Here is a 25,707-nt window from a genome sequence, read left to right on the forward strand (position 1 = left end):
AACCAGTCGATCCGTGACAGGAGGAAGTTCTTCTCCTCCTGAAGCACCTGATGCAGCTCTCTGAATGCTGTGATGATCTTTTTTTTTTTTTTTTTTTTTTTGCGGTACGCGGGCCTCTCACTGTTGTGGCCTCTCCCATTGTGGAGCACAGGCTCCGGACGTGCAGGCTCAGCGGCCATGGCTCACGGGCCCAGCCACTCTGCGGCATGTGGGATCTTCCCGGACCAGGGCATGAACCCATGTCCCCTGCATTGGCAGGCGAACTCTCAACCACTGCACCACCAGGGAAGCCCTCTGCTGTTCTTACTGGTGGTTTCTTGTCTCTCTGGTGCCTGGTTATTTTCACTTGTGTGCTAGATATATTTGAAGAAGTATTTGCAGAAATATTTCAAAGCCTAGGATTATGTTAGCTTCTTCCCATAAGGATTTTCTTTTTTGTCATTGCAGTCTAGAGTCACCTTAAACAAGTACAACACTTGATATTTTGGGGGCTTGGGACTCTATTTCTAGTTCCTTAAGCCTTTAAAAGCTGACAAAAAAGCAGTTTGGAATCTCAGCAACCTGCAGTATCAATGAATGTCCCCAGACAGAGGCAACCCCAAGTTCTAGGCTCACCTCTACAGATTCCTTTCCTTTCCCAAACTTTGGCCCAACAATTCTTCACTGGCCCTTTGAATTTTTAAGATATCTTAAGAATATTTTATCCAGCTTTTTAAGTTGTCTTCACATGGGAGAAGTCTGAATTACTCAGTCCACTAATGAGAGCAGAAACCCTTCTGATCCAGGCCTCAGTTTTTTCAGTGGTTTGCTCTTCTCTGGATGTTAGCTTTCAGAAAATGTATTTTCCTCTTCTCTTCTATTCCCTTTAGTAGTAAAATCTATATGGACTTTTCTTCGGTGTGCTGTGCATGCACACGTGCACGCGCGCACACACACACGCACACATTGCCCCTTTACCCCCAGATAGAGCTGAAATAGAATCTTGCATCCTACACACCTAATGTTCCAGAAGAGCTGGAGTCACAGCAGTCCTCCTTACCAGGCCTGTTTGTGCACATATTCAGGTTGGTGCCTCGAAAATGCAGGCACTCGCGGGGTGGCTGTGAGAATTCTAGCTTCAGTGCAACACCAGCATAAGGAGTTGCCCTGTGGCATAAGGGTCCCTGATAGGTCTCAGTTTGCAGACCAGGATGTGACAAGGAGATTGGAGCTGCAGCCAGCTCTAGAGGCAGAAAGAGAAGCCAAAAAGAAAACACTGCACACTCCGTGGTGCTAATGATGCATTAAAAACCTGTAAGCCAGCTACGATTTCCACAGGCCTCATTTCTAAACAAAGCTTTTTCATTCCATTGGTTTGGGGTGAGCTGTTCCTAGAGCTCTTGCTAAATGGGTCAGTATAGGGGTGACTTGAAGGACTGAGGGTCCCGTAGGGAAAAAAGTTCCGAGGCTGGTTTTCTGAGGCTGCCTCAGTTGTAGGAAATCAAGTGCTAATCTTCCCAGAGTCACTTACAGTACTTGCTTTTGGTGACCACTCTCAGGGGTCTTTGGGACCCACTTTTCAGTGCTCTGGGCTTCCATTTCTCCACCTGCATAATAGAGATGGCTACTCGGCAAGAGGTCAGAGGCCCGCAGGACAGAAGTGGGGCACCCATGCCGGTACCCTGAAGTCCACAAGGTCAGGAAGGGCCAAGAGGAGGCGGCGCGGAGACTCAGACCACCGGCTGGTGATGGGGAGGAGGCAGTTGGCGCTGGCTGCGGGCTCAGCTGCGGTCATCCGCTTAGTGTGGGGAGAGGCTGGACGGGCCGCCTCCCCCGGCAGGGGCTGGACCGGGAGTGCCGAGTGGGGCGGCTCGGGTGGCCGGTGGGAGCCGTTAGGGTTGCTGGGGCGAGGACCACTGGGTGAGCGCGCTCGGGAACGAGCCGGGCGCGCGCCCCCAGGCCGGAATGAGTGACAGCGCTTAAAGCAACCGATTTGGGGATGTCCTGATTATATTGCCCCAGTTGAGGTGGACTTTCTTTTTTTTTTTTTTTTAATCCCAAGCACATATTTGTGGGTCTGAAGCTCACATATTGTTGGGCCCTCTTCAAGAAAAAGGACACAAAAATAGAAATATAAAATAAGGAACCAAAGTGAATATTTACTTAGAAAGAGAAAAACAAGGACGGCAAATTACGGATTTTAAAAAGCTGACAAATAAACATCAAAAAATCCAGAAAAAGGGCTTCCCTGGTGGCGCAGTGGTTGAGAGTCCGCCTACCGATGCAGGGGACAGGGGTTCGTGCCCCGGTCCGGGAAGATTCCACATGCCGCAGAGCGGCTGGGCCCGTGAGCCATGGCCACTGAGCCTGCGCGTCCGGAGCCTGTGCTCCGCAACGGGAGAAGCCACAACGGTGAGAGGCCCTCGTACCGCAAAAAAACCCCAAAAAACAAAACAAACAAACAAACAAATCCAGAAAAAATATTTTAAATTAACTGCTTGACTCCCCACTCTATTTTCCCTATACTTTTAGCTTTATGTTTTTTGTCTCCTTCTTCATTTGACAACAATTTTGTAATAAATTTTCTCTGAGGAGAATGACTCATTTGGTATTTCCTCTAGCGTGGTTAATTTTTTTTAATTGAAAGTTTAGAAACGTTTATTTCTGTTTCACTATTATTATTGGTAATAATGTGCCAATTTTTAGTTTGTTAACTTTGGGGAAACTTCTGTTAAGAGTTTCTTCTGTGAGCTCTAAGATTTCAGGACATTTCAAATTTTCTTGGGCACTGACTAATCTTAAATAACTCTTTAAATTGCTAAAGGTCATTGACCTGTTTATTGCTAATTCCTTGTTATAAAAGGGTATTATGAGTTCTAGATTATCTTTGTAGGTGCTGATATTTCACACCAAATCAACAGGAAAATTTTTTTAATGTAATGTGTTTATAGGTTTATTCTTTGCCAATTGATTAACAAAAAATCTAGGAGTCTATTCTTTACTTCTATTTAATATTTATCTCTTCCCCTCAATTATTGATCTTGATTTGATCTGAAATTTTTTTCTTCCAATTCACTTTTTGATGTCAGAATAACCTCGATTGATTTCATGTAGAAATATGTTTTAAAATAATTTTATTTTGTCATGTATACATATTTGTATATGTTACATTGTTAAATATATTCCTGATGAGAGGAACTTCCATTTTGACTAGACCTTGATGAGACTAAATCCTACACTTAACAATTTTCTACATCTGGGGGTTGAAGGGATTTATTGGCTCCACTGTCCACAGACATCTGGTGCCTCGTATCACAGGACACGTTCTTTTTGTGACACATCCTCTGACCCTGCACTTTAGTCTCTGATGTCAGGTGGGTTGTCTCAGTGGGTGGTAGAAGTGTTCCTGGAAGCCACTTCTACACGGAAATACCCAGCAATAACTTATTAACTTATTAAGCAATAACTTATGAATCTTAGTAAACCCAAACAATGGAAGCCCAGCTTAATTTCTCCTTAGCTAGATCTCACCCCCAAAAGTCACTTGGTACAAGGGAAGACGTGACAGAGGAAAGTTGGAGTGGAAAGAGACAGAAATCTTACCTATGCTTAAAATATATTACTTTTGCAATTTTACAGAAGAGCATGGCCATGTAAACACATAGCTAGGGCCTATCCCAGGGTATTAGAAAGGGCCAGAACAAGTGAGGAGCTTCAGGGTCGATCTTCCTCTGTGTATCCTGCTACCACAGCAAGATTGTCTCTGAAGTCTTCTCTCTGCTGGGGTCTCGCTTCTCTCTGCCCCTCACTCTCCACCTCACCTAATGTCACACTCTGCTCTTGCTAGCTCCTTTTCATTCTTCTCCCTGCCTCAGTGAGCTTGGAATTTCATAACTTCCCCTATTTCTCTAATTGTATATCTCCATCCTTTTGTTGAAAATAGGTGTGTCCAACCAAGTACTGATGGTAAGTCAGCCACTTGTACACTTTCCACTCAGGGTGGATCCAGCCCTTTCTGCAACCTCCACAACCAAAGCATCCATACAGGTCCATTTGGCTGTGCTTCTCAGGAGAAGCTGTTCTATAGGACTCAAAATAAGGACTCTATCAACCTGGTGAATGACTAATAGCCTCAGTACATTTCAGGCTGTGCTTTCCTCCATGCCATTGGGTAGAATCCAGGAGGTCCCACCAAGAAAGTGTTACTTTCATTAGCAGCTCCTAAGGCTTCTGCTGAATTCTCCATGTCTCCTGAGTTTCAGATCTTGAGCTCCTGTTCCCCCCACCCCTACCTCCTTTTTCATAATCGTGGGGCAGATAAAGGTTCAATATTACATTTTGCGTTTTAAAATTCTTGGCTATTTCTGCCACAGGACATCTTTCACTGGCGAACTTTCTTCCTTGGTCCCTGCCTTCTGCTGCTCTGCAGGCTGTCTCTCCTGGGCTATACCCCTCTTCCTCTTACATAGTTTGAAGGCCCTTTCTCCTTCCTCCCTCCCTCCTCCTGGATCTGCATATTTCAGAGCTAACTTTCCACCGCCAGGTATTCCTTGCTCTGAGGAATGTCAAGGCCAGATTTGAAACTATCATTTTTTAATGAAATGTCCCAGTGCCCTGAGTCATTCTCCCTCCCAGAGAGGTGAAAATAAGGTCCTGTCTTGGGAGACAACGCCACCTACTGCCCACTGAGAGCTGCCACACACACAGCTGAAGGAAGCTTTTTATTGCCTGTTCTGGGTAAGGTTGCAAATAATCCAGGTAAGAATAATTTAGAATTGAAGTTGAGGTGGTGATGAGATATTCAAGGATGCACAGGAATTTAAACTTGGTAAGTACATCAAGACCATAGATAAGGATCTGGATGGTCCTGGGGCTCAGGGAGGTTACAGGACCTGCTTAAGGTTAACAGCTGCAAAGTGGTGGAGTGGAGATCTGAATCTGGCCCATCCACCTTCAAAGTCCATGTAGCTCCACCTCATTGTGCTAGGAGGGAGAGGATCTCTGGTAATGAATGGTAAGAGAGGTGATAGGGAACCCAACAGCCAGCAGAGATGAGAATTTCAAGGAAGGGACTGCTGATGATCTCATGTTTCAGAGTCATCAGTTTGGATGTGGGCTGAGAAAGCATCACTAGGATTTAGTTGGAGACTTGAAAGAGTGGCTTAAGATGCCCAGCATTGGGCAAGGCATCAGAGGGTAAGCAAAGATGGGAAGATATAGTCCCATCCCTCACGGAGCTAAGCATGAGCCAAAATCAGGGAAATTGGCAAAAAAATGTAATGGTAATAAATTAGGAGGTGGTTCATAAAAGGGAGAGAGGTATATAGACCTGCAAGTCCCTCTGACACCTTTGTGCAAATTAGAATAAGCCCCTCCCCTTCCTCAGGGCCAATTATGCTCTTGGCTGCAGAGGCCCATGGCTTGGTAAGTAGACTGTGGGCTGGGTCCCAGTCCCGACTCATCCTCTCTCCTGGCTGCTCTTGTAACAGTGAACAACCTGCCCACTGTAAGTGGCGGCCCTGGAAGGATGACGACTGAGTAGTTAGGAAGGTTCATGCAGGAAACTGGGACGTTGAGCTGGGCTTAAACTGATGTGAGAATTTAGAGCAGCTGCAAGAAGAGGTAGGAGGACTTCTCTGCTGGAAAGTGTCGAGCAGAGCCAGGAAAGAAGTGATGAAGGAGAGGGAAAAGATGCAAATCACTGGGCCCCTGGCTCCACTATTTTGAAGTAGACAAAATTAGGTAAAATCACTCATTCAAAAACTATCAATGGCCTGCTATATGCAAGGAGCTATGCTGAATAGGTTGTGAGGCAGGGGAATAATAATAACCCCTAACAATTGTGCATTGGTTTGTAATTTATAAAGAACCTCCATTCCCAGTTGTGACATTTGATCCACTTTCCTGGCAAGGAGGCTGTGGTCGTGGTTGTCTCAGACATGAAGCTCCAAATCTCAGAATTAGGATCATAATCCAGACCTTTGGGGTAGTTCAGAATTCCTTTCATTCTAACCACTGATTATTCTTCTTCTTTAAATGTAAGTAATTGTTTAACTAGATGATACCCTTACTTGGTTCCAAATTTAAAAGGTACAATGGGAACCTCCAACCCCAGTTCTCCAGCCATCCAGACATCTAATTTTAGTGCATTTTAATGTGTGTTTTCTTCATGTGAGAGAGACTGAGCATCTTTTCATATGCTTTAGAGACATTTTTTCCTATGAAGTGTCTGTTCATTTCCTCTGTCCAGTTTCATCCTTGGTAGTTAATTTTGTTTTTTCTTTTGTAAGAGCTCTCTATGCATTAGGGGAATTAGCCTTTTGATTTTTTTTTTTTTTTTAGCCCTTTCATTTTGATGGTAGCTGTTAATATGTTTTCTTTTTACTCTTTCATTTGGTCATTTGTCTCTTGACATTGTTTTTGTAGATTTTTCCCCCATGCAGATCTTTTAAAATATGATTGAATGTATCTGTCTATCCTTGTATGATTTCTATATTTGAATCATTCTTTTTTTTTCATTTTGTTTTGTTTTGTTTTCTTGGCCATGCTGCGTAGATTGTGGGATCTTAGTTTCCCAACCAGGGATTGAATTCGGGGCCCTCGGCAGTGAAAGCGCGACTCCTAACCACTGGATCGCCAGGGAAGTCCCTATACTTGAATCATTCTTAAATTGGTGTTAAGTACAGTGGGTCTTTGCCTTCAACTTGCTCAATAAGAAAGTAGGAAAATCAAGAAAAGTACTTAAATAACTATAAAAGAAATTACCATATGGTCAGTACTCTAAATTTCTTCATCTGTCTATCCAGAATCCAGTTATCAATCTATCTGAAAATTCACCTTTCCATTTATTAAGGCTTTACTTAACTCCTTCTAAGGGCAAGGAAAGGTGTGAACAGATGACATTTTGTGGTGATGAGGCATGTGGGCTAAAATGACAGAGATCCAGATCTGAATCCCAACTCTCTGTTTACCCCTCTGTGGCCTTGGGCAGGTTACGTAATCTCTCCTCATTTTTGTTTCTCATATTATCTCATGAGATATGACAAATGAGGAATGTGGAGGGGTCAAGGATTAGAGACTGATGAACAGTTGTGTTAGTGAGAAGCTTAGGGAGGGAGATGTAAGATGAGTCCGATGCCTAGATTTGTGATGTCAGGTGGTGAAGTCTGTTCTGACAAGGACCAGAGAATGGTCACTAGTGTGGGCAGCAAAAGTAAAGGTCATTGGATGTGATCATGTCAATGAGCTGAAAGGCCTCAGTGTTGATGGTCATCTACATTGTCCTTGAAATCACCCAAGATGGTGGCAGGACATGGCTGGCTCACAAGGCTCAATGGCTCATCGTCAGCGAATCAAGGGAATTGGCTCTGTGGAGGACAGCAAGGCAGAGGGAGAGCGTGGGCGACCAGAGCTCCACACACAGGGGCTTTTATCTGGCTCTGGGGACCTCACGCTTAGGAGGTGGTGTATGGAGTGAGGAAGGTGCTCACCCCACCCGTGACCCTGAGATTCGAGGGAGCCATCCCGTTTGGTAAAAAGGCCAAGGAACTATGACTATGGGATAAGTGACTTTTTAATAGAAACCCTACAGCAGACAGTGGTCAAGTGGGATTAAGGAAGGATAGTATGGAGTGAGATTTGAACAAGAATGTTGGACCTCTTAATAAAGCCTCAGCTGGCAACTCTCATTAGTGTTATCCCCTGTGGGACCCCAGTGTCGGTGCTGAAACCTGCCTGACCGGAGGGAAATTGGAAGACAGTGGCTGGGCACTTGGTATTCTGGTATCCTGAGCAGATGCCGTGGTTCTCTGATGCCTGGATCCCAAGGTACCTAAGCGGAGGCTCTGGGAGGTCTTCATTCTGTGCGTTGACTCTCACTTCGTGTCATACTTACATCAGAGGCACCAAGACTTTCCTCCTCCCCATATGCAAACAAGCCACACCTTTCACCAGCCAAAGTCCATCTCACCTTCCACCTCCCCTAGATCAGTCACACAGCCATGGGAAGATGGGCCTTGTCACCTCTCCCCCATGTTTACTAATGCGTGAGCATATATAATCGGCACGGTCTAAAAACCATTCACCTGCTGGCCATCTCTCCAGATTTGGAGCATGAGACCATGACCTGTTGTCATGGCAGGAGAAGTTGAGGTAGGATACCAGGGGAGCATTTCTGGAGGAGGACTAGGCAAGAGGCTTAGGGAATGAGTGTTGAATGCAGTGTTTAAGTGAAGTGGGGATGGGCGAGTAATTTCTTCTTTGGGTCTTCTTTGGAGATGGCTTGAAAGGAAGGGAAAAGGTCTTCAAACTGCTCTATGTCCTGTTCTCCTTCTCTTTCCCTTTCATTGCAGAATCTGTATAACCCTAAGAGGGATGCTGGTTGGGAGAATGAACAGCTGACAGAGATGCTGATGCAAATAGTCGGGTAATAATTGACAGCAGTAGCCAAATTCTTAAGAGTGTGACCGTGAGCCTGCAAGTATCACAGTGTGGTACTTGATAAACTCCTGCCAGCTTCTCTCAACTGAGGGCAAATCAGAGAAGACTTTCAACTTTTAAGTTTATGAATCTCTGGCTTCTGACCAGGATACTCTGGCCTTTTAACTTCGAGCTGTAAAAATATGCACAGAAAGCTCTGAAGAGGAAAACTGGTCTTCGAATCACTTGCTTCCTCCAGGTGTGTGAAAAGGAGTGATTTCAAGTTTAGTAAAGACAAGGAAACCAGAGGGTGTGTGTCAAAGTTGATGATTGATTTCTGAAACTTGTTGCAGAATGGTGGTTTCTGTTGTCCGTGCTACAGCTCTATTGATGGAGAGCGGGCAGCTGCCTGCAGTTGGAGGGCTGAATCAGGTCCTCTGAGCTGCTCCAGGGCCGCCTCCTTCCAGCTGGGCCATCTTACCTGGACTGTCTAGGGTGGCAGGCTGTCCAAAGCTCCAGTGGGGAAGGAGGCATATAGATGGGAGGCTGGCAGTGTGAGGTGGCGGCCATGCTCCCTCTGCGGGAGGACAGCCGGGAAGAGGGCATCTGCCCCATCTGCCAGGAGTGCCTGAAGGAGGCGGTGCGCACTGACTGCAGACACCTCTTCTGTCGAGCGTGCCTGGCCCAGCACCTGGAGAAAGCCTCAGCCTCCGGGGTCCTCAGCTGTCCCCTCTGCCGGAAGCCCTGTTCCGAGGGGGTCCTGGGGGCCGGCTATACCTGCGACAGCCACCAGAAGAAGGTGTGCTGGTTCTGTGAGGAGAGCAGACGCCTTCTGTGTGTGGAATGCCGGGTGTCCCCTGAACACAAGTCTCACTGTGAACTGGCCATTGAAAATGCCATCAGCCACTACAAGGTAAGGTGGGGTCATCACAGCCATCCCTCTGCCACCACCTCCCTGAGTTACTCCTTCCTACTCCCTGTCCTTGATGCCTGGCGTATCATAGAGGCTCGGTAACTGACACTTTTCTTTGTTTCTTCTGCTTTATCCTGTTTTGGACCCTCGTCTTCACTTTTCTGTGTTTATCTTGCTACTAATGTTAAAGTTTCAATGCATTAATAGGAGTCTAAGAGGAGATACGGTCACATGATGTCAGATTCCCAGGAAGCATGAGCTCCTCGCATTTTGCTCATCTGTAGCACGAAGGAGTTGGACTAAATAAAGCAAAACTCTTTTAGTACTAAGACTGTATGGTTCCCCTGTTTGATAGTACTAGAAAATTGGCTAGAAATGTAATCAGGTTTTACATTTAATCATTATCCTAATGATTAACCTGTAAATGCATTGAAACCTGGAAATTAGTACATGATTCTCTCCCTTCTTCATCTTTTCTTTCCTTCCTTTCTATAGTGATTATTTTTATCCTATTTTTTAATTTTTTTATCATAAAACTAGTACATTCAGACAACACTGTAAGGTATAAAGTCAAAACTAAAAATCTTTCTTCCTGCTTTCCCCCATTCTCAGTCCCCAGAGGTAACCACTGTTAGATTTTTGTGTATCATTCTTCCAGAAAATTGTGTGTGTGTGTGTATGAATGCAGTCTCTAAAACACACACACACACACACACATACACGGATTCTCTCTATATTTTTCTGTAACTCGTGTTTATCATCTAAAAATACATCTTGGACATTATCCCATTCTCCCATCAGTACATCTAGATCTTATGAATTCTTTTCAACAACTGCATGGTATTCAATTCTATGAATGTACTATAAATTGGCAGATATTGAGCTATTTCCAGGTTATTGTTTTATTTTGAGGTCTCATGGAATATTGTAATGAGTATCCTTCAACGTATATTTTGGAGGACTTAGAATATCCAAGCTGTATTTTGGTGAAAGAATAACTAACTTCCAAGTTTTGATCAATTTTTCCTATCACTATTTACTGAATAATCCATAGTTCCCCCACTGATTTGAATGCCGACTTCTTCACCTGTCATGGGTACGTATAGACTTGCACATTTTCTTGACTCTCCATTCTGTTCTATTCTTCTATCCATTCCTGCTTGTGTGTCAAACCATTTTAAGCACTGTACCTCTGCAATGTGTTTTAATGTCAGGTAGCTCTTAGAACCCTCACAATATTCTTATTTTTCAGAATTTTTGTGGATATTTATTTTGCCAGTTAGCTTTAGCATTTTTTTCCCAACTATCCTCTACCCCCATCCCCAATTCAGTTAGTATTTGATTGGATTGACAATTGACATATTTTCACCATGGTGTCTTTCTATCCAATAATGAAGGATGAATTTCCAAGTCTTCTTTTAGATACTTGACTTTTTGAACATGTTATAAAATACAGAATGAGAAACTGGGGAGTCCAGATTGAGGGTGGCCATGGGAAGGTAGAGAAATAACTCAGAAAGCCAAAGAGGCAAATTTCTCTGGTTCTAACATCATTCCCTCTAAGTGCAGGGTACCACAGGAGGGCAGGGAGAGCTCTCCCACCTGCTGATGGGCCAGCGAATAGATAGAAAAATCTATTCACTCACTCAGTGATTTATTCAGGTCTGTGCTTTGTATAGGATGTCATGCTAGGTATTGTAGGAAGTATAAATATGATTCATAATCTTTGTCCTCAAGTTTACCTTCAAATTATGACAGGAAAACTAAAATAAATAAATAACAATATTTGTTCATTTAAGAAAGACTTAAGTTCCTGTAGTGTATTAGGAACTACTATACATGCTAGGAGTACAATGATGAACAAGTCAGATGCCATCCCTCCTGCCAGGGACTTTGCAGTTTAATAAGAAAGACAGACAAGAAATCAAACAAACTACAAGTCTCGTATGAGCTAAGAAGAAAACAAACAAGAGTCTGAGATGGAGAGTAATGGGTGACACATGTGGTTGGTGAGGGCCTCATGGAGGAGGTGGCACCAGTGCTGAGATCAGGGAAAAGAGAAGGCGGCCAGTGTAAAGACTGGGCAGAAGGGAAGCACAGATCTGGGAGCCCCAGATCTGGAAAAGCCTTGTTATATTTGAAGAGTTTATAATTAGAGTGTGAATTGCCAGGACTTACTGACAGATTAAAGTGGGGTGAGGGAATGAAGGGAATCAAAGATGACTTCATGAGTTTCTGATTTGAGAAACTGGATGAATGATGGAACGATAAGGACTGGGGAGAATAGGTTTGAATGAAACATCAAGTTTCATTTAGGACAAGTCAAGTCCAAGTTGAGACACATCAAAGTAGGATCTTAGTTAAGTGGCTGGCTTTGAAATCTGGATCTCCAAAGAGAGTCTGGGTTAGTATTCCCAGAACTTAGGACAGGGTTCCATCAGAATAAAGATAATATTTAAATCCAAGGGAATTGATACAATATCCTCAGGTGAGAGTCTAGAGAGAAAAGAAGTTCCAGGGCAAGGTCCTTAGAAAGGCCATCATTTAGATGTAAGGTGGAAGGGGACCCAGCGAAGGAGACTTAAAGCAAGCCACTAGCAAGCCAGGAGAAAAGCAAGGGGAGTGGTGTTCCAGATGCTAAGAGAGAAGAATCTGTTAAGAAGTGACAGTAGAGGGACTTCCCTGGTGGTCCAGTGGTTAAGAATCCGCCTTCCAATACAAGGGACGAGGGTTCGATCCCTGGTCAGGGAACTAAGATCCCCCATGCTGAGGGACAACTAAGTCTGTGAGCTGCAACTACTGAGCCCACTGCAACGAAAGACACTACATCCTGCAAGGAAGATCCCGCGTGCCGCAACTAAGACCCAACGCAGCCAAATAAATTAAAAAAAAAAAAAAAGAAGAAGCAGCAGCAATGGTGAAGTGCATTGAATGATGCTGAGCCATCCAGTAAGATGGGCAGCAGAGAAGTGGATGCTGGGCTGGGAGGAGGCACACTTCTTCGACTGTAACAGTGGGGAACAAAAGAAGGCCTCTGCAAGGGGAGGAAGTCTTGCAGTTTGGAAGAGGACCCAAGTGTTCCGGTATATTTCCTTAATAATATGTGAGGGAAGAACATCAGCAGTGTGGGTAGAGGTGGAGGTGTGAGAGGTTTGAAAAGAGAGGAGAAGCCGCGGTAGAGTTTGGAAAAGTGAACCTACGAGAGAAACTGAGTGGAACTGGCAGGCAGCATAGAGCACCAGCTTGAGTTTTGAAACTAGGGATTTAGTGAGTTTCATGAGGCTGCCTGAGGACAGCCAAAGTCTGGGGAGTTGAAGGTATTTTCCAAGGACTGATTACAGTGGGAGACCCTGAGTGTGTTTGTAGATGTTGACAGCATAGTTTTGAAATAAAGATTTCTTACAATTTCTCACCATGCCTCTATTCCTTTGAATTAAATTTTGTAAATTAAATATTTTAAATTGTAAATATTGTAAATTGTGTCCTTTTTAAAGGAATTATGTATTGCCTGACTGCACTCCAGAAGACTGAAAAATTTGCAATGTCTTTTTTGTACACCTGTTTCCTTACTGCCCAACTCATGTTCTTGTCAATCAGTTTTTTCACTGTGCTTTGCTGGTTTTCCAAGTGTGTAACAATGATTGAAGTTGTTTTACTTTGCTTGGTTATGAATGCTGGCGGTGAGGTTTCTCTCCACATGGAGACTCACTGTCTACATTTCCCCTTAGAAGCAGGGCATAAATTCTACATGAGTGCATCAGAGTAGTTTATCTTTTGGATAATAAGCTATACTAATTATGTTTAACTTTCATTTTTCCTATTCCAATATTTCTTTTCTTTTTATTTCATTTTTGGGGCAAAAATTCTAAGAATTTGTACTTGAATCAGTTCTATTCTTTTTAAGAAATAAAATCTCCATGTCTTACTCAGAAATTTATCTAGTACGATGATAGATAGATATTAGGTCTGTGTCATTTTTAAAGATTAAGTAATTCCTGGCTTATTTGGAATTTAATATACTGTGTTGTGTGAAGGATGACTCCTTTATCAAACAATAAAGTTATTTTTTCTTTATTCTGGTATACAGTTGTCCCTCAGACATTTCTGTCAGTCCTTTTCACATATATATGTTCTTTCTGGTTTGACATAAATTAAATTCTTATAATAGTGGCATTTATTTTACTCTAGTCCATTGATTATTTTTTCTGTTCTAAAGTTATTGCATAGTTTTGATAATTATTGCTTTATGGTTTATTTTTAAATTTAGTAGCATCTTTGTCAAATAATAATTTTTTGTAACCTGATGGTCTTGCTGACTGTCTTTTCAGAAGGATTTTCTTTTTTCTAAATTTAATTTAATTTAATTTAATTGGCTCTGCCGGGTATTACTTGCAGCACGCGGGATCTTTGTTGCTGCATGCAGGATCTTTGTTGTGGCATGTGGGATCTTTACTTGCGGCATGCAGGCTCTTAGTTGCGGCATGCAGAATCTAGTTCCCTGACCAGGGATCGAACCCAGGCCCGCTGCATTAGGGATGAGGAGTCTTAACCACCAGACCACCGGGGAAGTCTCCAGAAGGATTTTCTTATATAATGTTTCTAAGTTTTATGGAGAATCCCTGAAATTTTCATTGGCATTGCATTAAATTTGTTGATTACATTAAGAATTATGACTTTTGTGAGCCTACTTGGTCTTCTTGACCAATAGCAGGATATATCACTAAGCATATTCCTTTATGTTTCTGAATTAAGTGTTACATTTCTTTATTTAAATCTCATATTGAGAGTAGCTATATATTTTATAAGGATCACTTTTTTGACAATTGGTACTGGTAGATTCAAATGAGAGTCTTTGCTGAGTTCATATACCCTTTAACTTAATTTCTTGACATTTTCTAGATGCACGATCATGTGGACAGCATCAGGTTAGTCATCAACACTGTTTTTCCTCATAAAATATAATGGGTGATATCATTCTTATCCATATTTTGGGGCACTTTTTGTTCTGTAAGGAGCATGTCTTTTGAAAGTTGGCCTTTTTGTGTGTGTGTGTGACTGTATCGGGGGAAAGGTACCTTTTTGCCTGTTAACCACTTTTTCTTTGATGCGTTTTGTAAGCCTTTTTAAAAAAAATTTAATTAATTAATTTATTTATTGGCTGCGTTGGGTCTTCATTGCTGTGCGTGGGCTTTCTCTAGTTGCAGCCAGCGGGAACTACTCTTCGTTGTGGTGCACGGGCTTCTCATTACAGTGGCTTCTCTTTGCTGCAGAGCACGGGCTGTAGGCGCGGGCTTCAGTAGTTGTGGCCCGCGGGTTCTAGAGCGCAGGCTCAGTAGTTGTGGCGCACGGGCTTAGTTGCTCCATGGCATGTGGGATCTTCCCCAACCGGGGATCGTACCTGTGTCCCCTGCATTGGCAGGTGGATTCTTAATCACTGCACCACAAGGGAAGTCCTAGTAAGCCATTTGAGAAGGATTTTAAATGTTGCTATGTTCTCATGTTTCCTCACTACTTAATGTCTTATTTGGTCAATTTTTTTTTACTGTGAAATCACATTTTATCTGATATCTGATAGGATCACAGACTTTAAAAAATATTTATCAAGACAAAACAGGTCTTGCACTATTCCCTATATTTCAATTTGTCTTTTTTTCCCCCTGAGGAATATTTTGGGAAGATAAAAGTTTGTAGAATTTTGCTTTCTAATTCTAATGAGTACCTTATTTACACAAATATTACCTTAATGCAAAAATGGATGAATAAATATTTTTTGAAAAACGAGGGACTTTACCTTACTCATTTTGAATATTTTAAATGAGAGATCTGAATTATTCTCATTTTTTCATGCATTATCTTTATTGCTGTTATCTTTGCTTCCTTTTTTCTTTTACACAATCTTCGTAGTTGACTTTAAACTCTTCATTAAATTTTAAACTACTCCAGAAGACAGGACTCTGACATTTTGAACTGGATCTTAAGAACAGACCTGACTTTGACAAGCAGCAATAGATAGCATTCCTGGCAGAAGGAAGTAAAAGAAAAGCCATGAAGAGGCATGGCTGTGTGGGGTGTGTCCAGGAAACCGCAAGCAGCTCTGTTTGGCTAGTGTGGAGAACAGGGAGGGAGTAGAGAGAAGTAACACAGGAAATGTAAATTGGGTTACAGAGGGCCTTGGATATTGGGTTAAGGAGTTCGGGCTTATCTTTGATAATGAGAAACCCTTTTGAAGACAGTAGTAGCACAGGTAAAAAATAAAATATGACTGAGGTTTCAAGCTGGATGACAGACAGAAGGGTGGGTCCAAGGACAGAAATATGGCGGTCAAGAGTAGTGAATTGTGGAAGAGGGTGGGGAAGAGGAAGATAAGTTTGATTACTCCAAACTGAGTTTGAGCTGTCAATAGGGCAGTAGGAGATACTTAAGTCTCAGCTGGAAACATGGGATTGACTGTTAGGACAAAGAGCTTTTGGGAATTATAATAAAATCTGAAGCCTGAAATTAAGGACATCATTTAGAGAAAGAAGAGGATTAAAGAAACAACCTCAGGAAGGTCAAGGAAGGATGGGGGTGGGAGGTCGGGAGAGTGGGGTGGGTAGAATCACATCCAAGAAGAGGAGGCCTGAGAAGAAGGCACCTCTGGGTTTCCTTCCTGGGGATCACTGTGACCTTGGAGAGAGCAGTTCCAAAAGAATGATGAGAAGCAAAAGCAGTTGCTGAGGAGCAAAGGGGCCACGAGGACGTGAAGACAGCAAGAACCAACTACTTCAAGAAATGTAGTTGTGAGAACAGAGAGAGTAGATGGAAGGGGTAGCAAGGTGAAGGTTGCTTGTTTGTTTGAGCTTTCTGAGACCTGAACTTTCGTGCTCACACAGACGATTCCCCACTGCACTTCAGCCTCTGCCTTCACCGTTGAGGCCCCTGAGTGAAATCCAAGACGCCCATTTACTTCCTCCCCCTCCTCCTACGACTGTTTTATTCCTTGTCTGCTTGGAAATGCCTGCAGGTAACACCAGTGACATGAAACATTTTATAATAATTTCCTAGTGACATCATTGTCTCCTCTGTTTACTGTTTGTTTGCTTGAATGTCCTCGCTGAAGTCTCACCCACAGCCCCTTGACCTTGGTTTCACCCTCTGAATCTCAGAACCAGAAAGAACTTTCACAGTCATCTCGTCCACCCCCAGCCTTACCTGTACATCTCCAGTGATGTGGGACTCTTCTTTTCCAAAAGCAATACATTTTAAGAGTTTATAAGAGAAAAGGAGGCAAAATGACAAAAAGAAGAAATATTCCCCATAAACAGCCAACAACAACAACAAAATCCACTCCCCCCAATTTTTTTTGACCTGAGCTGAGAAGGATTTACTTAATGAAACACACACTCTTCAGTTAATAGCACACTCTTATCTTTAGTCCACAAATCCTGTTCATGTTTTGTTTGTTCCATTTAATCATCATTCTTCCTTCTTCCATGGACAACCACTTAAAGTGTTTGTTGTATTTTTATTTGTAGACAGTTTGGTAAAACACACATTGCTGCACTGTGTGCTTGTACATTGAATTAACAAAATTATATGATGGGCTTCGTGCTATTTCTTGCTTTTCACTCTACCATGTTTTTGAGATCAGTCCATGTTTTGTGGGTCACATAGTCCATTTTTTCTGACACACGCACTGTGTTCCATAGCGGGCACCTGCCATATTTTACCCATCCATTTCCCAGGAATGGACTTTATGTGATTCCAGTTCTCTGTTACCACAACCAATGCTGTAGTGTACATGTTCTCTTAGAACCTAGGAATTCTCTGAGATTTTTACTCAGAAACAGGATCACTGGATCACAGAGGAAATCACACCTAGGTGGCCGGAACCTTTGCCATAATGGCTGTGCCAGTGCATATCTCACCAGCCCACAGTGTGGTCCTTATAACCACACACATCCCACCTCCCCCAGGTGTTATCCAGTTGTCTAATTTTTATTACTCTGATGGGGGTCAAATAATGTTTCATTGTATTAATTTCCATTTCTCTAATCACGGGTGAGTTTGGGCATCCCCTCGTCTGTGAATTAACTGTCCATATTCTTTGCCAATTTTTCTCTTGGGTTCCTGTCTTCTTATTGATGTCTAGGCTTTCCTTTTATTTATTTATTTATTTATTTATTTAGGCCACGCCTCACGGCTTGAGGGATCTCAATTCCCCAACCAGAGATTGAAATGGTCCATGGCAGTGAAAATGCTGAGTCCTAACCACTGGACCACCAGGGAATTCCCTAGGCTTTCCTTTTATATTCTATATTTAAGTCTCTTGTTGGTTTTAGACATTGCAGATATTATCTCTTAGTCTGTCATTTCTCTGTTAGGTTTGTCCATAGAATTGTCATTGAACAGAGATATTTAATTTTGAGATAATCAAATTAAATCATTCTCTCATGGTTTGTGCTTTTGGGGGTTTATTTAAGACATTTTTCCCTACCCCCAGGTCACAAATTTATTCTTTAACATTATTTTCTATTAACTTTATAGTTTTCCTTTCACACTGTCTTTAATCCAGCTAGAGTCTGCCTTCACATATGGTTCTGGATAGTGATCTGGCTTTATTTTTCCCTGTTGTTGTAAGCCAGTTTTCTCAACACTGCCTCCTACAGATTTTGTCCCTTCTCTTAGTGATCTGTGTATTGCTTTTTATTTTTATTTTATTTTATTTTCTCCCTGTTTTATTGAGTTATAATTGACATACAGTAGTATGTAAGTTTAAGGTGTACAGCATAATGATTTGACTTACATACATAATGAAACGATTATTACAATAAGTTTAATGAACACCCATTATCTCATATAGATAAGAAATTAAACACATAGAAAAAAATTTTTATTGTGATGAGAACTCAAGATTTACTCTCTTACCAACTTTCATATATAACATACAGCAGTGGGAATTATATTTATCATGTTGTACATTACTTATTTGTCTTATAACTGGAAGTTTGTATCTTGTGACTGCCTTTATCCAATTCCCTGTCCTCCCACTCCCCGCCTCTGGTAACCACAAATCTGATCTCTTTTTCTGTTTGTTCGTTTGTTTGTTTTGGAAGCATAATTGACCTGCAATATTATGAGAGTTCCTCTTACACAACATAGTGATTTAATATTTCTATACCTTTCAAAATGATCACCACGATAAGTTTACTTACAATATGTCACTACACAAAGATATTACACAGTTTTTGACTATATTCTCCACATTGCACATTTCGGAACTGTGACTCGTTTCTTTTTACTTTTTTTTTCTTTTTTAATTCTTTTGTAAACATGGGTCTGTCCCTGAGCTTTCTTTTCTTCCATTTTCTATTTGTCCTTGTCCCAGTACCACACTGTTTTATTATTATGGCTTTGTACACCTTTTTATCTGGTACACAAATATATTTCATAACTAAGGTAACAAGGGTTACAAGAAGAACGTTTCCATACTCTTTTGCTGACACCCCCCACCCTGCGCCTTTCTTCCATTTTGATTCATTAAAGGGCTTATGTTGATATCAGTATCAGTTTTGTTTATATTTGCTTCCTACATGGTTTACCCGAAATCTGAAAGTAAATGTTTTAGAAACTGAAATGATTCATTATATCCTTAGATTCCAGGACACCGTGACCCATCCAGACACTGATATAAGATTTAGAGAGAGGTTCCATGCCTTCCTGGGCTGTGGGTTTGTTCTAATAGAGAGTTTTTGCCCATCCCAGCCAGGGTAGGGGAGTGGTACCAGAGGTTTTTCACCTACTCTGTAAGTCAGTCCTCTCTAGATTGGCTTCACTTGTTGATGAGAAGTAGTGAGGGTTGCCAGTGATCAGCACATAACTTATAGATGTCGGGAGAAAAACACCCTGAAGTCAAGTAGAAAAGGTTCTCTTACTATCTGTTATTTTTATGTAGTTAAGTCTTTTTTTAAATTACCTATTGCTTTTTGCCATCATTATCCATTAAATAAACTCTTGTGTTCCTTACCCCAAGCTGCCTCTTTTTAGGCAAAATTTTACTTTAGCCTCATCCTGGGATCAGGACACCCCCTCCCCGCCGTGTGCTCCACGGGCACCACCCTCACCCCCAGTCTGACCAGCAGCAAGTGTGTCTGTCTCTCTAGGAACGACTCAACCGCAGGATCAGGAAGCTCAGAAAGGACATCTGTGCACTCCAGAGGCTCAGGGCTCAGGAGGAGGAGAGACTGCAGGCTATGCAGGTGGGCTTCGCATAGTCCCAGGAAGGACTCCGGTCTGATTATCTGTCTGTCTGGAGCAGCCTGCTGTAGGGGGAGGGCCTGGAGGCTGGAAGCACAAGTGCTGGGCTCGGCCTCGGGGTTTGCTGGCTGAGTGACCTGGGATAAGTCAAGCCCTCTGACCTTCATGTGGTTTATATGTTCAGTGAAAGCCAGTCCTGCTCCACCTGGTTCTCGGTGAAGATCAAAGTAGACAAGCAGCCCATCAACTGAAAACTACTCCACAAACCATAGGTCTCTTTCTCTGTCTCTGACCATCTACCTTTTTGTTGCTTGCTCACTTCGATGTGGGGTCTCTCCTCACCCTATGACGTGAAGGGGGTTAAAAGTCAGTGGGAGGATATAGCCGAGTGGGATGTGTGTGTGTGTGTGTGTGTGTGTGTGTGTGCGTGTGTGTGTGTGTGTGAGAGACATGGCATCTGTGGATGTTCACAAGGGTGTGAGGTGGGGGGGGAGGTGTCCCTTCATTTTTGAGGAACACGGCTACCCCTGTAATACCCATGACATTCAGAGGCAACACCATGAGGGGAGGAGGACCGAGAAATCAGCATTCTCGCTCAGAACATTCAGAGACTGAAGGTCCAGAAGGAGCCATCTGACACTGAATCTTAGGGAGCCCCTTTTCTGGAGTTTCAGGCAGACTGTAGGACCCACAGGATGGAGGCTGAACTGGAGCGTCAACACCGAGCCGGGAGACAGCTAGATGCCCTCCCTCAGCAGCAGCCAGGCCAGCTGGAGGACATGCCAGCAGAGGTGTCCAGAATCCCTGGCATTTCCAGGGCAATGATTCAACTCAGTAGCCTGGTCACTGAACTGGAGGGGATGGCTAAGAAACTGGATGCCAGCCTGCTGAAGGTGCACACCCTGAGGTGCCTCCCGAAGCCTGGGATTCTCCCCAAATAGTGGGCAGCCTACCTGTAGCATCCCTCTGGGAGGTGTAAGGAGAGTCTTCTCTGTGACACGTGGTGGTGGCTTGTCCAAAGCTGCACAATGCTGCTGCAGCAGAGGTGGGTACACAGAAGGGGTGCTACCCTCTCCAGTTCTCAAGGTGACAGCCCAGAGTGCCATCCACTAGTTGGTTGGGGAGGGAATTGGAGAGGACAGGAACCTGAGAACTGGTTGTGACTCTCACTCTCTTTCTCTCTCCTAGGACGCCAGCGACCTATTGAACAGGTATGAGCCGTCCCATCTCCCTTCCCATATGTGCTTACACAGCACAAACCCACACAAACATAGATGTGTGTATGGGCTTTCTCACGGTCAAGGAGCTCCACTGCTCCATTAACTTGCATCTTCAGGCTACATGTAAAGTGGAAGATTGAACAGAATATACTGAAGGATTTCTTTGTTTCTAGGAGTGCTCCAGAGCAGTTAGAGGCTATTTATCCCAAGTTAGAGAAAAGAATCAATGAATCACTTAACCAGCCATCCTCAGCAGCTCTGACCAGTTCATTCCTGGACCAACTCGTCTCAGACTCACCTCAGTCTCCTGGCTCTCCTTCCCCCAACCTGTCCAGGCTCCCACTAGGTCTGCCCAGTGCACCCTCAGGCCTGCCACCTCCTGAACATGCCACAGCCATGATCAGATGCCTGATCCTCTGATACCTGGACAATAGTCACAGCCTGTTTCCTGAACCAGGCTCCCACTGCAGAAGTCAGGATCCAAGACCTCCGTTTTGCCTGTGAACTGACGATAGCACCCATCTCTCACAATCTCATATTAAAATGGGAATACCTAGGTACCTGGATGGCATGAGTTCACAGTGGTGAGGCCACCTCTGCCTATGGAGCTGGCACATCTGTTGGCAGAAATATTCCTTCTGAGCTCCTGTAGCACCTGTTGGCTGTACAATGCACCTGGAGCTTACATTACTTTTGTGGTGGACAGACTCTACAGGGACCTCCCATGATGCTCCCCTCGTGGTGTTCATGCCTTTGTATGATCCCCTCTCTTTGAGTGTGAGCAGAACCTGTGACTTGCTTCTGATCAATGGAATGTGGCAAAGGGGATGGGCTGTCCCTTCGCAGACTGTATTACATGGACGGAATGCCTCCTTGCTAACACGCCCACTCTTGAAACTCTCCTTGCTGGATTCATGACGTGGGTAGCCCTGTGGCCAGCAGGCAGCCTCTAGGAGCTGAGAGCAACCTCCAGCCTTCAGCCAACAAGAAGCAGAGGCCCTCAGTCTTGCAGCTGCAAGAAAATTAATTCCGCCAACTGCCTAAGTGAACTTGGAAATGGACTTTTCCCCACTCGAGCCTCAAGAGGAGAACCCAGCCCAACTGACATCTTGATTGCAGCCTTGTAAGACCCTAAGCAGAGAACCCAAATGTCTGACCCACAGAAACTGTGAGGCAATAGATGTCATAGAAACTATGATATAATAAATCTGTGTTGTTTTAAGACACTAAATTTGTGGTAATTTTTATGGAGCAATGAATAATACCTTTGTATATTAATTATTTGTGCATCACTTCTTTGGGTGAGTAAAGAGAGTACACTGTCTTTGTATCCCCAGGGTTTAGGACAGTGCCGGGCTCATAGTTGGTGTCCAGTGAAATTTATTAAGTGGATGCATGAATAAATTAATAAAAAGTATAAGGACCCTTCTTTTTTTATAAATTTATTTATTTATGGCTACGTTGGGTCTTCGTTGTTGCGCGCGGGCTTTCTCTAGTTGTGTCAAGTGGGGGCTACTTTTTGTTGTGGTGTGCGGGCTTCTCATTGCGGTGGCTTCTCTTGTTGCAGAGCACGGGCTCTAGGCACGCGGGCTTCAGTAGTTGTGGCTCTCAGGCTCTAGAGCGCAGGCTCAGTAGTTGTGGCGCACGGGCTTAGTTGCTCCGCGGCATGTGGGATCTTCCCAGACAAGGGCTCGAACCTGTGTCCCCTGCATTGGCAGGCGGATTCTTAACCACTGCGCCACCAGGGAAGTCCTAAGGGCCCTTCTTGATGCTCCATGATTAACAAAGGGGACCTTTAACTAGTATTACTGAGCCCTTGCAGAAATAGTCAATAGTATATTTGGCACTGAAGGATACAAAGAATAAAACATGGCTACAAGGAGATGTTGCATTGTGGTGTAAAGAGTAAAAACTCACAAGTCAGACTTGAGTTCAATCCCACTCCTGACACCTAATACCTCTGTAACCCTGTACAAGTTACTTAGCCTCTCTGCACCTCAGTCCTACCCCCTCTAAAATGAGGATAATGGTACTCATGGCCTGGGATTGTTGTAAGAATTAAATGTTATTATATATGCCCACTGCAGTGCCTAACACGTTGGAAACATTTAAATGTGTTAATTCCATCTTCTTATTCTACGTCTCCAGCCAAAAGCTTATAATCTAGCTATGGAACCAGAATAAACACAGATGGAATAACAGGAGAGTGTGTGATGGGTTATTAAGTGTCCTAGTTGCTAAGGGCAGTGGGGATTCAGAGGAGAGACATGAGTGAGGCTGGCAAAGTTGGTGTTGGCTTCGTGGGGGTGGAATTGGACAGGCAGGAGAGAAAGGTGGAGAGCATCCAGGTCAGGACAGCTCCACGGATGAAAGCACGGAGGTAGGAAAAAGCTTCAGCACGTTTGTAGGAGTACGAAAAGACTGACCCAGTTAGTCTGGAATATTCGGGAATGGGGAAGACCAGAAGTCAAGCAGAGGGTTAGATGAGTGACACCGAAACATAGGCAACCATCAAAGGGTTTTGAGTCAGGAGTGAAAGGAACAAGTGGTGTTTAAGGAAAACCAGTCTGGACTCTTGTTGCCAGATGGATTGGGGGCAGGAAGTCAGGGGGTTAAGGGAGGGGAAGGACAAAGAGCCTAGTGTGGATGTTCAGAAAAAGAACGATATAGTTACTAGGCAGGAAGCTGTATGTCTCCGAGAAATGTGAGACCCCAAATCTAAGCATAAGGCATTAGCGAAGGAAAGAGCACCCCTGATGTGACAGCTAACAATTCCTGTGTTGTAGCTGTGGTTAACGTCAAACAGAGAATTTGTCCAGAAGCATCCTACCAGCACTGGGAGGAGACTGACAAGCTCCGAGGGTCTGTCTCCACTGGAGAGTCAGTTATCCTGCAGGTGCCTGCCAGGCCCTCTGTCCTCTTCTGATGTGACTGCGGATGATCAGGCCAGGTGGGCATCTGACCAGCAGATGGTTGGCCAATGGAGCCTATAAGGTGGCCTGCAGAGAAAGGTCTTATCAAAGAGAGACAATGATATTTAGGTTCTCTAAGAAATTCAAAATGGATCTATGATGAAGGCATCATTGGTTGGCAGGAAGAGCAGCAACATAGGGGATCAGAGTCGCACACGTGACTGTGTCCTGGAGCAAGTGTCATTGACCACATTACTCAGTGGCCACAGGCTAGTCCAGTCTCTAAGCTGCCTTGGGCCTCAAGTCCCCTTCCCACCGTTCTTGGATGTACAGAGGCAGTATGACTTAATGGTCATGAGCACAGACTTGGGAGCCAAACCATCTGTCTAATGTCCAGTGTCTAATGTGTATTATCGCTGTGTTATTTACTAGCTGCTCATGTGAGACCAGTTAACCAACCTCCATACATCTCACTTCTCTGATGTATAAAATGGGACTGTTAAAAAACAAAATGGGGCTATTAATAATAGTACCTACCTCATAGGGTTGTTGTGAGGATTAAATGAGTTAATATTTAAAATAATATTTACTCCAGTGACTGTCCAGAGTGAACTCTCTATGTGTTGATTATTATTATTAGCATTTTTAAATCTCCAGTTCTTCCTTTGGGAACTACTTGTATCTCCCACCACTCCCACCACCCCACCAGAGCTTCCCACAAGGCTTGAGTCCTAACAGTGGAAAAATCCCATTTTCCTTATTTGCATGTCCGATCTTATAATAAACTTTCTTAATATTTGAACTAACTTGAGTGAGTCTCCATTCCCTGTAGTAGAAGAAGCTGCTACAGCGTAAGCTGTGAAAAAGTCAGGTAAACCTGTGGATGTCCCAACAGGTGTGCACGTTTCCTTTGGAGTCTTGGCAAGGGCGACTGGGAGCTTGGGGTTCTGGACTCCAGCACTTCCCTGGGGGAGGGAACCCCAAGTTCAGACTCTGTGACAAGCAGAGCATGGAGGCTCACAGAGCTGCCTTATCTTGAAGTCATCATGTTTTAGGATCTATCCACTTCCTCTGCGCTGAGTCCACAATCCAAACAAGTGAATTTCAAGTAAAGTTACCCTGGGAGGGGAGCAAGGGCTGTTAGATCAACATGAATATTTTCACTCACTAGCGGTTTTACTTCTCAGTGTAAGAAATATAAATTTTTTTCCTGAATCCAAGCCCCTCATGGGAAGTGTGGCCAGTAGTAAAATATTCACACCAAGGCACACATTTCTGAACAAGGCAGCACAGTAGTTAAGAACTCTTAAGTCCGACATGGATCAAAATCCTGGCTGCCTGATCTGGCTGAGGAAGTAACCCAAATTCACCTGGCCTCAGCTTTTTAACTTTAAAATGTGGATAGTAATAGGAGCTACGTGGGGGGTTACCAAGATTAAGTGACATAATACATGTAAAGTCCTCCAACAGGCCAGGATCTTCATACATATATACCCTAGAGGCTAATAGTCATTTAAAAAGACCCAGCTAAAACCTACGAAAAATCAACAGAAAAATACAATCCACTCTTTGTTGGAGTCCCAAGTCTGGGGGCTTTGGGTATGTTTTAGCATTATTTAGGGACTTGTGTGTGTCTTTTTCTTAAATATACGTTTTATATGAAATACTGGACACTCCCAGGGAAAGCAATTGAACCTCCCTCCGATCCTTGGCTCCTGGTCTCCACGTCTTTTCTACCTGCTAAACTGAGGATGAACAACAGAACTTTTGTGGTGACCTCAAACCCTGGGCCTCAATACGTTGTGCTCACCCCCTTAGAGGTTGCACCTGGATGGTTCGCTCCTCCCAGGGACCTCAGTGGGGAGATGATAGAACATTTTAGTTTACATCCAAGCAGATTCAACAGACATAGTATTAAAAAGATTGACAGTAAAGGGTATGTTTAAGCAGAATAAATGACACCTCCAATAAGAACTAGAAAATAAAATATGTTAAGACAATGCTTTTATTATGCATAGGATTTTAAATT

The 25,707-nt window shown here is 43.5% G+C and overlaps 1 protein-coding gene across 1 annotated transcript; it reads left to right on the top strand.

The window, feature by feature from the left end:
• The first annotated feature begins 8,965 nt into the window (after positions 1-8,965).
• Positions 8,966-21,275, top strand: TRIM40 (tripartite motif containing 40). Its single transcript, XM_060111398.1, has 5 exons — positions 8,966-9,310; positions 19,453-19,548; positions 20,221-20,439; positions 20,735-20,768; positions 21,223-21,275. Exons 1-5 carry the CDS (start codon positions 8,966-8,968, stop codon positions 21,273-21,275), a joined length of 747 nt encoding a protein of 248 aa, XP_059967381.1.
• Positions 21,276-25,707: the final 4,432 nt, after the last annotated feature.

Source organism: Mesoplodon densirostris, chromosome 10 (assembly GCF_025265405.1).
Source record: "Mesoplodon densirostris isolate mMesDen1 chromosome 10, mMesDen1 primary haplotype, whole genome shotgun sequence".
Taxonomy (NCBI): Eukaryota; Metazoa; Chordata; class Mammalia; order Artiodactyla; family Ziphiidae; genus Mesoplodon; species Mesoplodon densirostris.

Coding starts and splice junctions, on each gene's coding strand:
- TRIM40 (XM_060111398.1), top strand. CDS start 8,966: ATGCTCCCTCTGCGGGAGGACAGCCGGGAAGAGGGCATCTGCCCCATC. Junction 9,311..19,452: donor ATGCCATCAGCCACTACAAG/GTAAGGTGGGGT, acceptor CTGTCTCTCTAG/GAACGACTCAACCGCAGGAT. Junction 19,549..20,220: donor AGAGACTGCAGGCTATGCAG/GTGGGCTTCGCA, acceptor CTGGAGTTTCAG/GCAGACTGTAGGACCCACAG.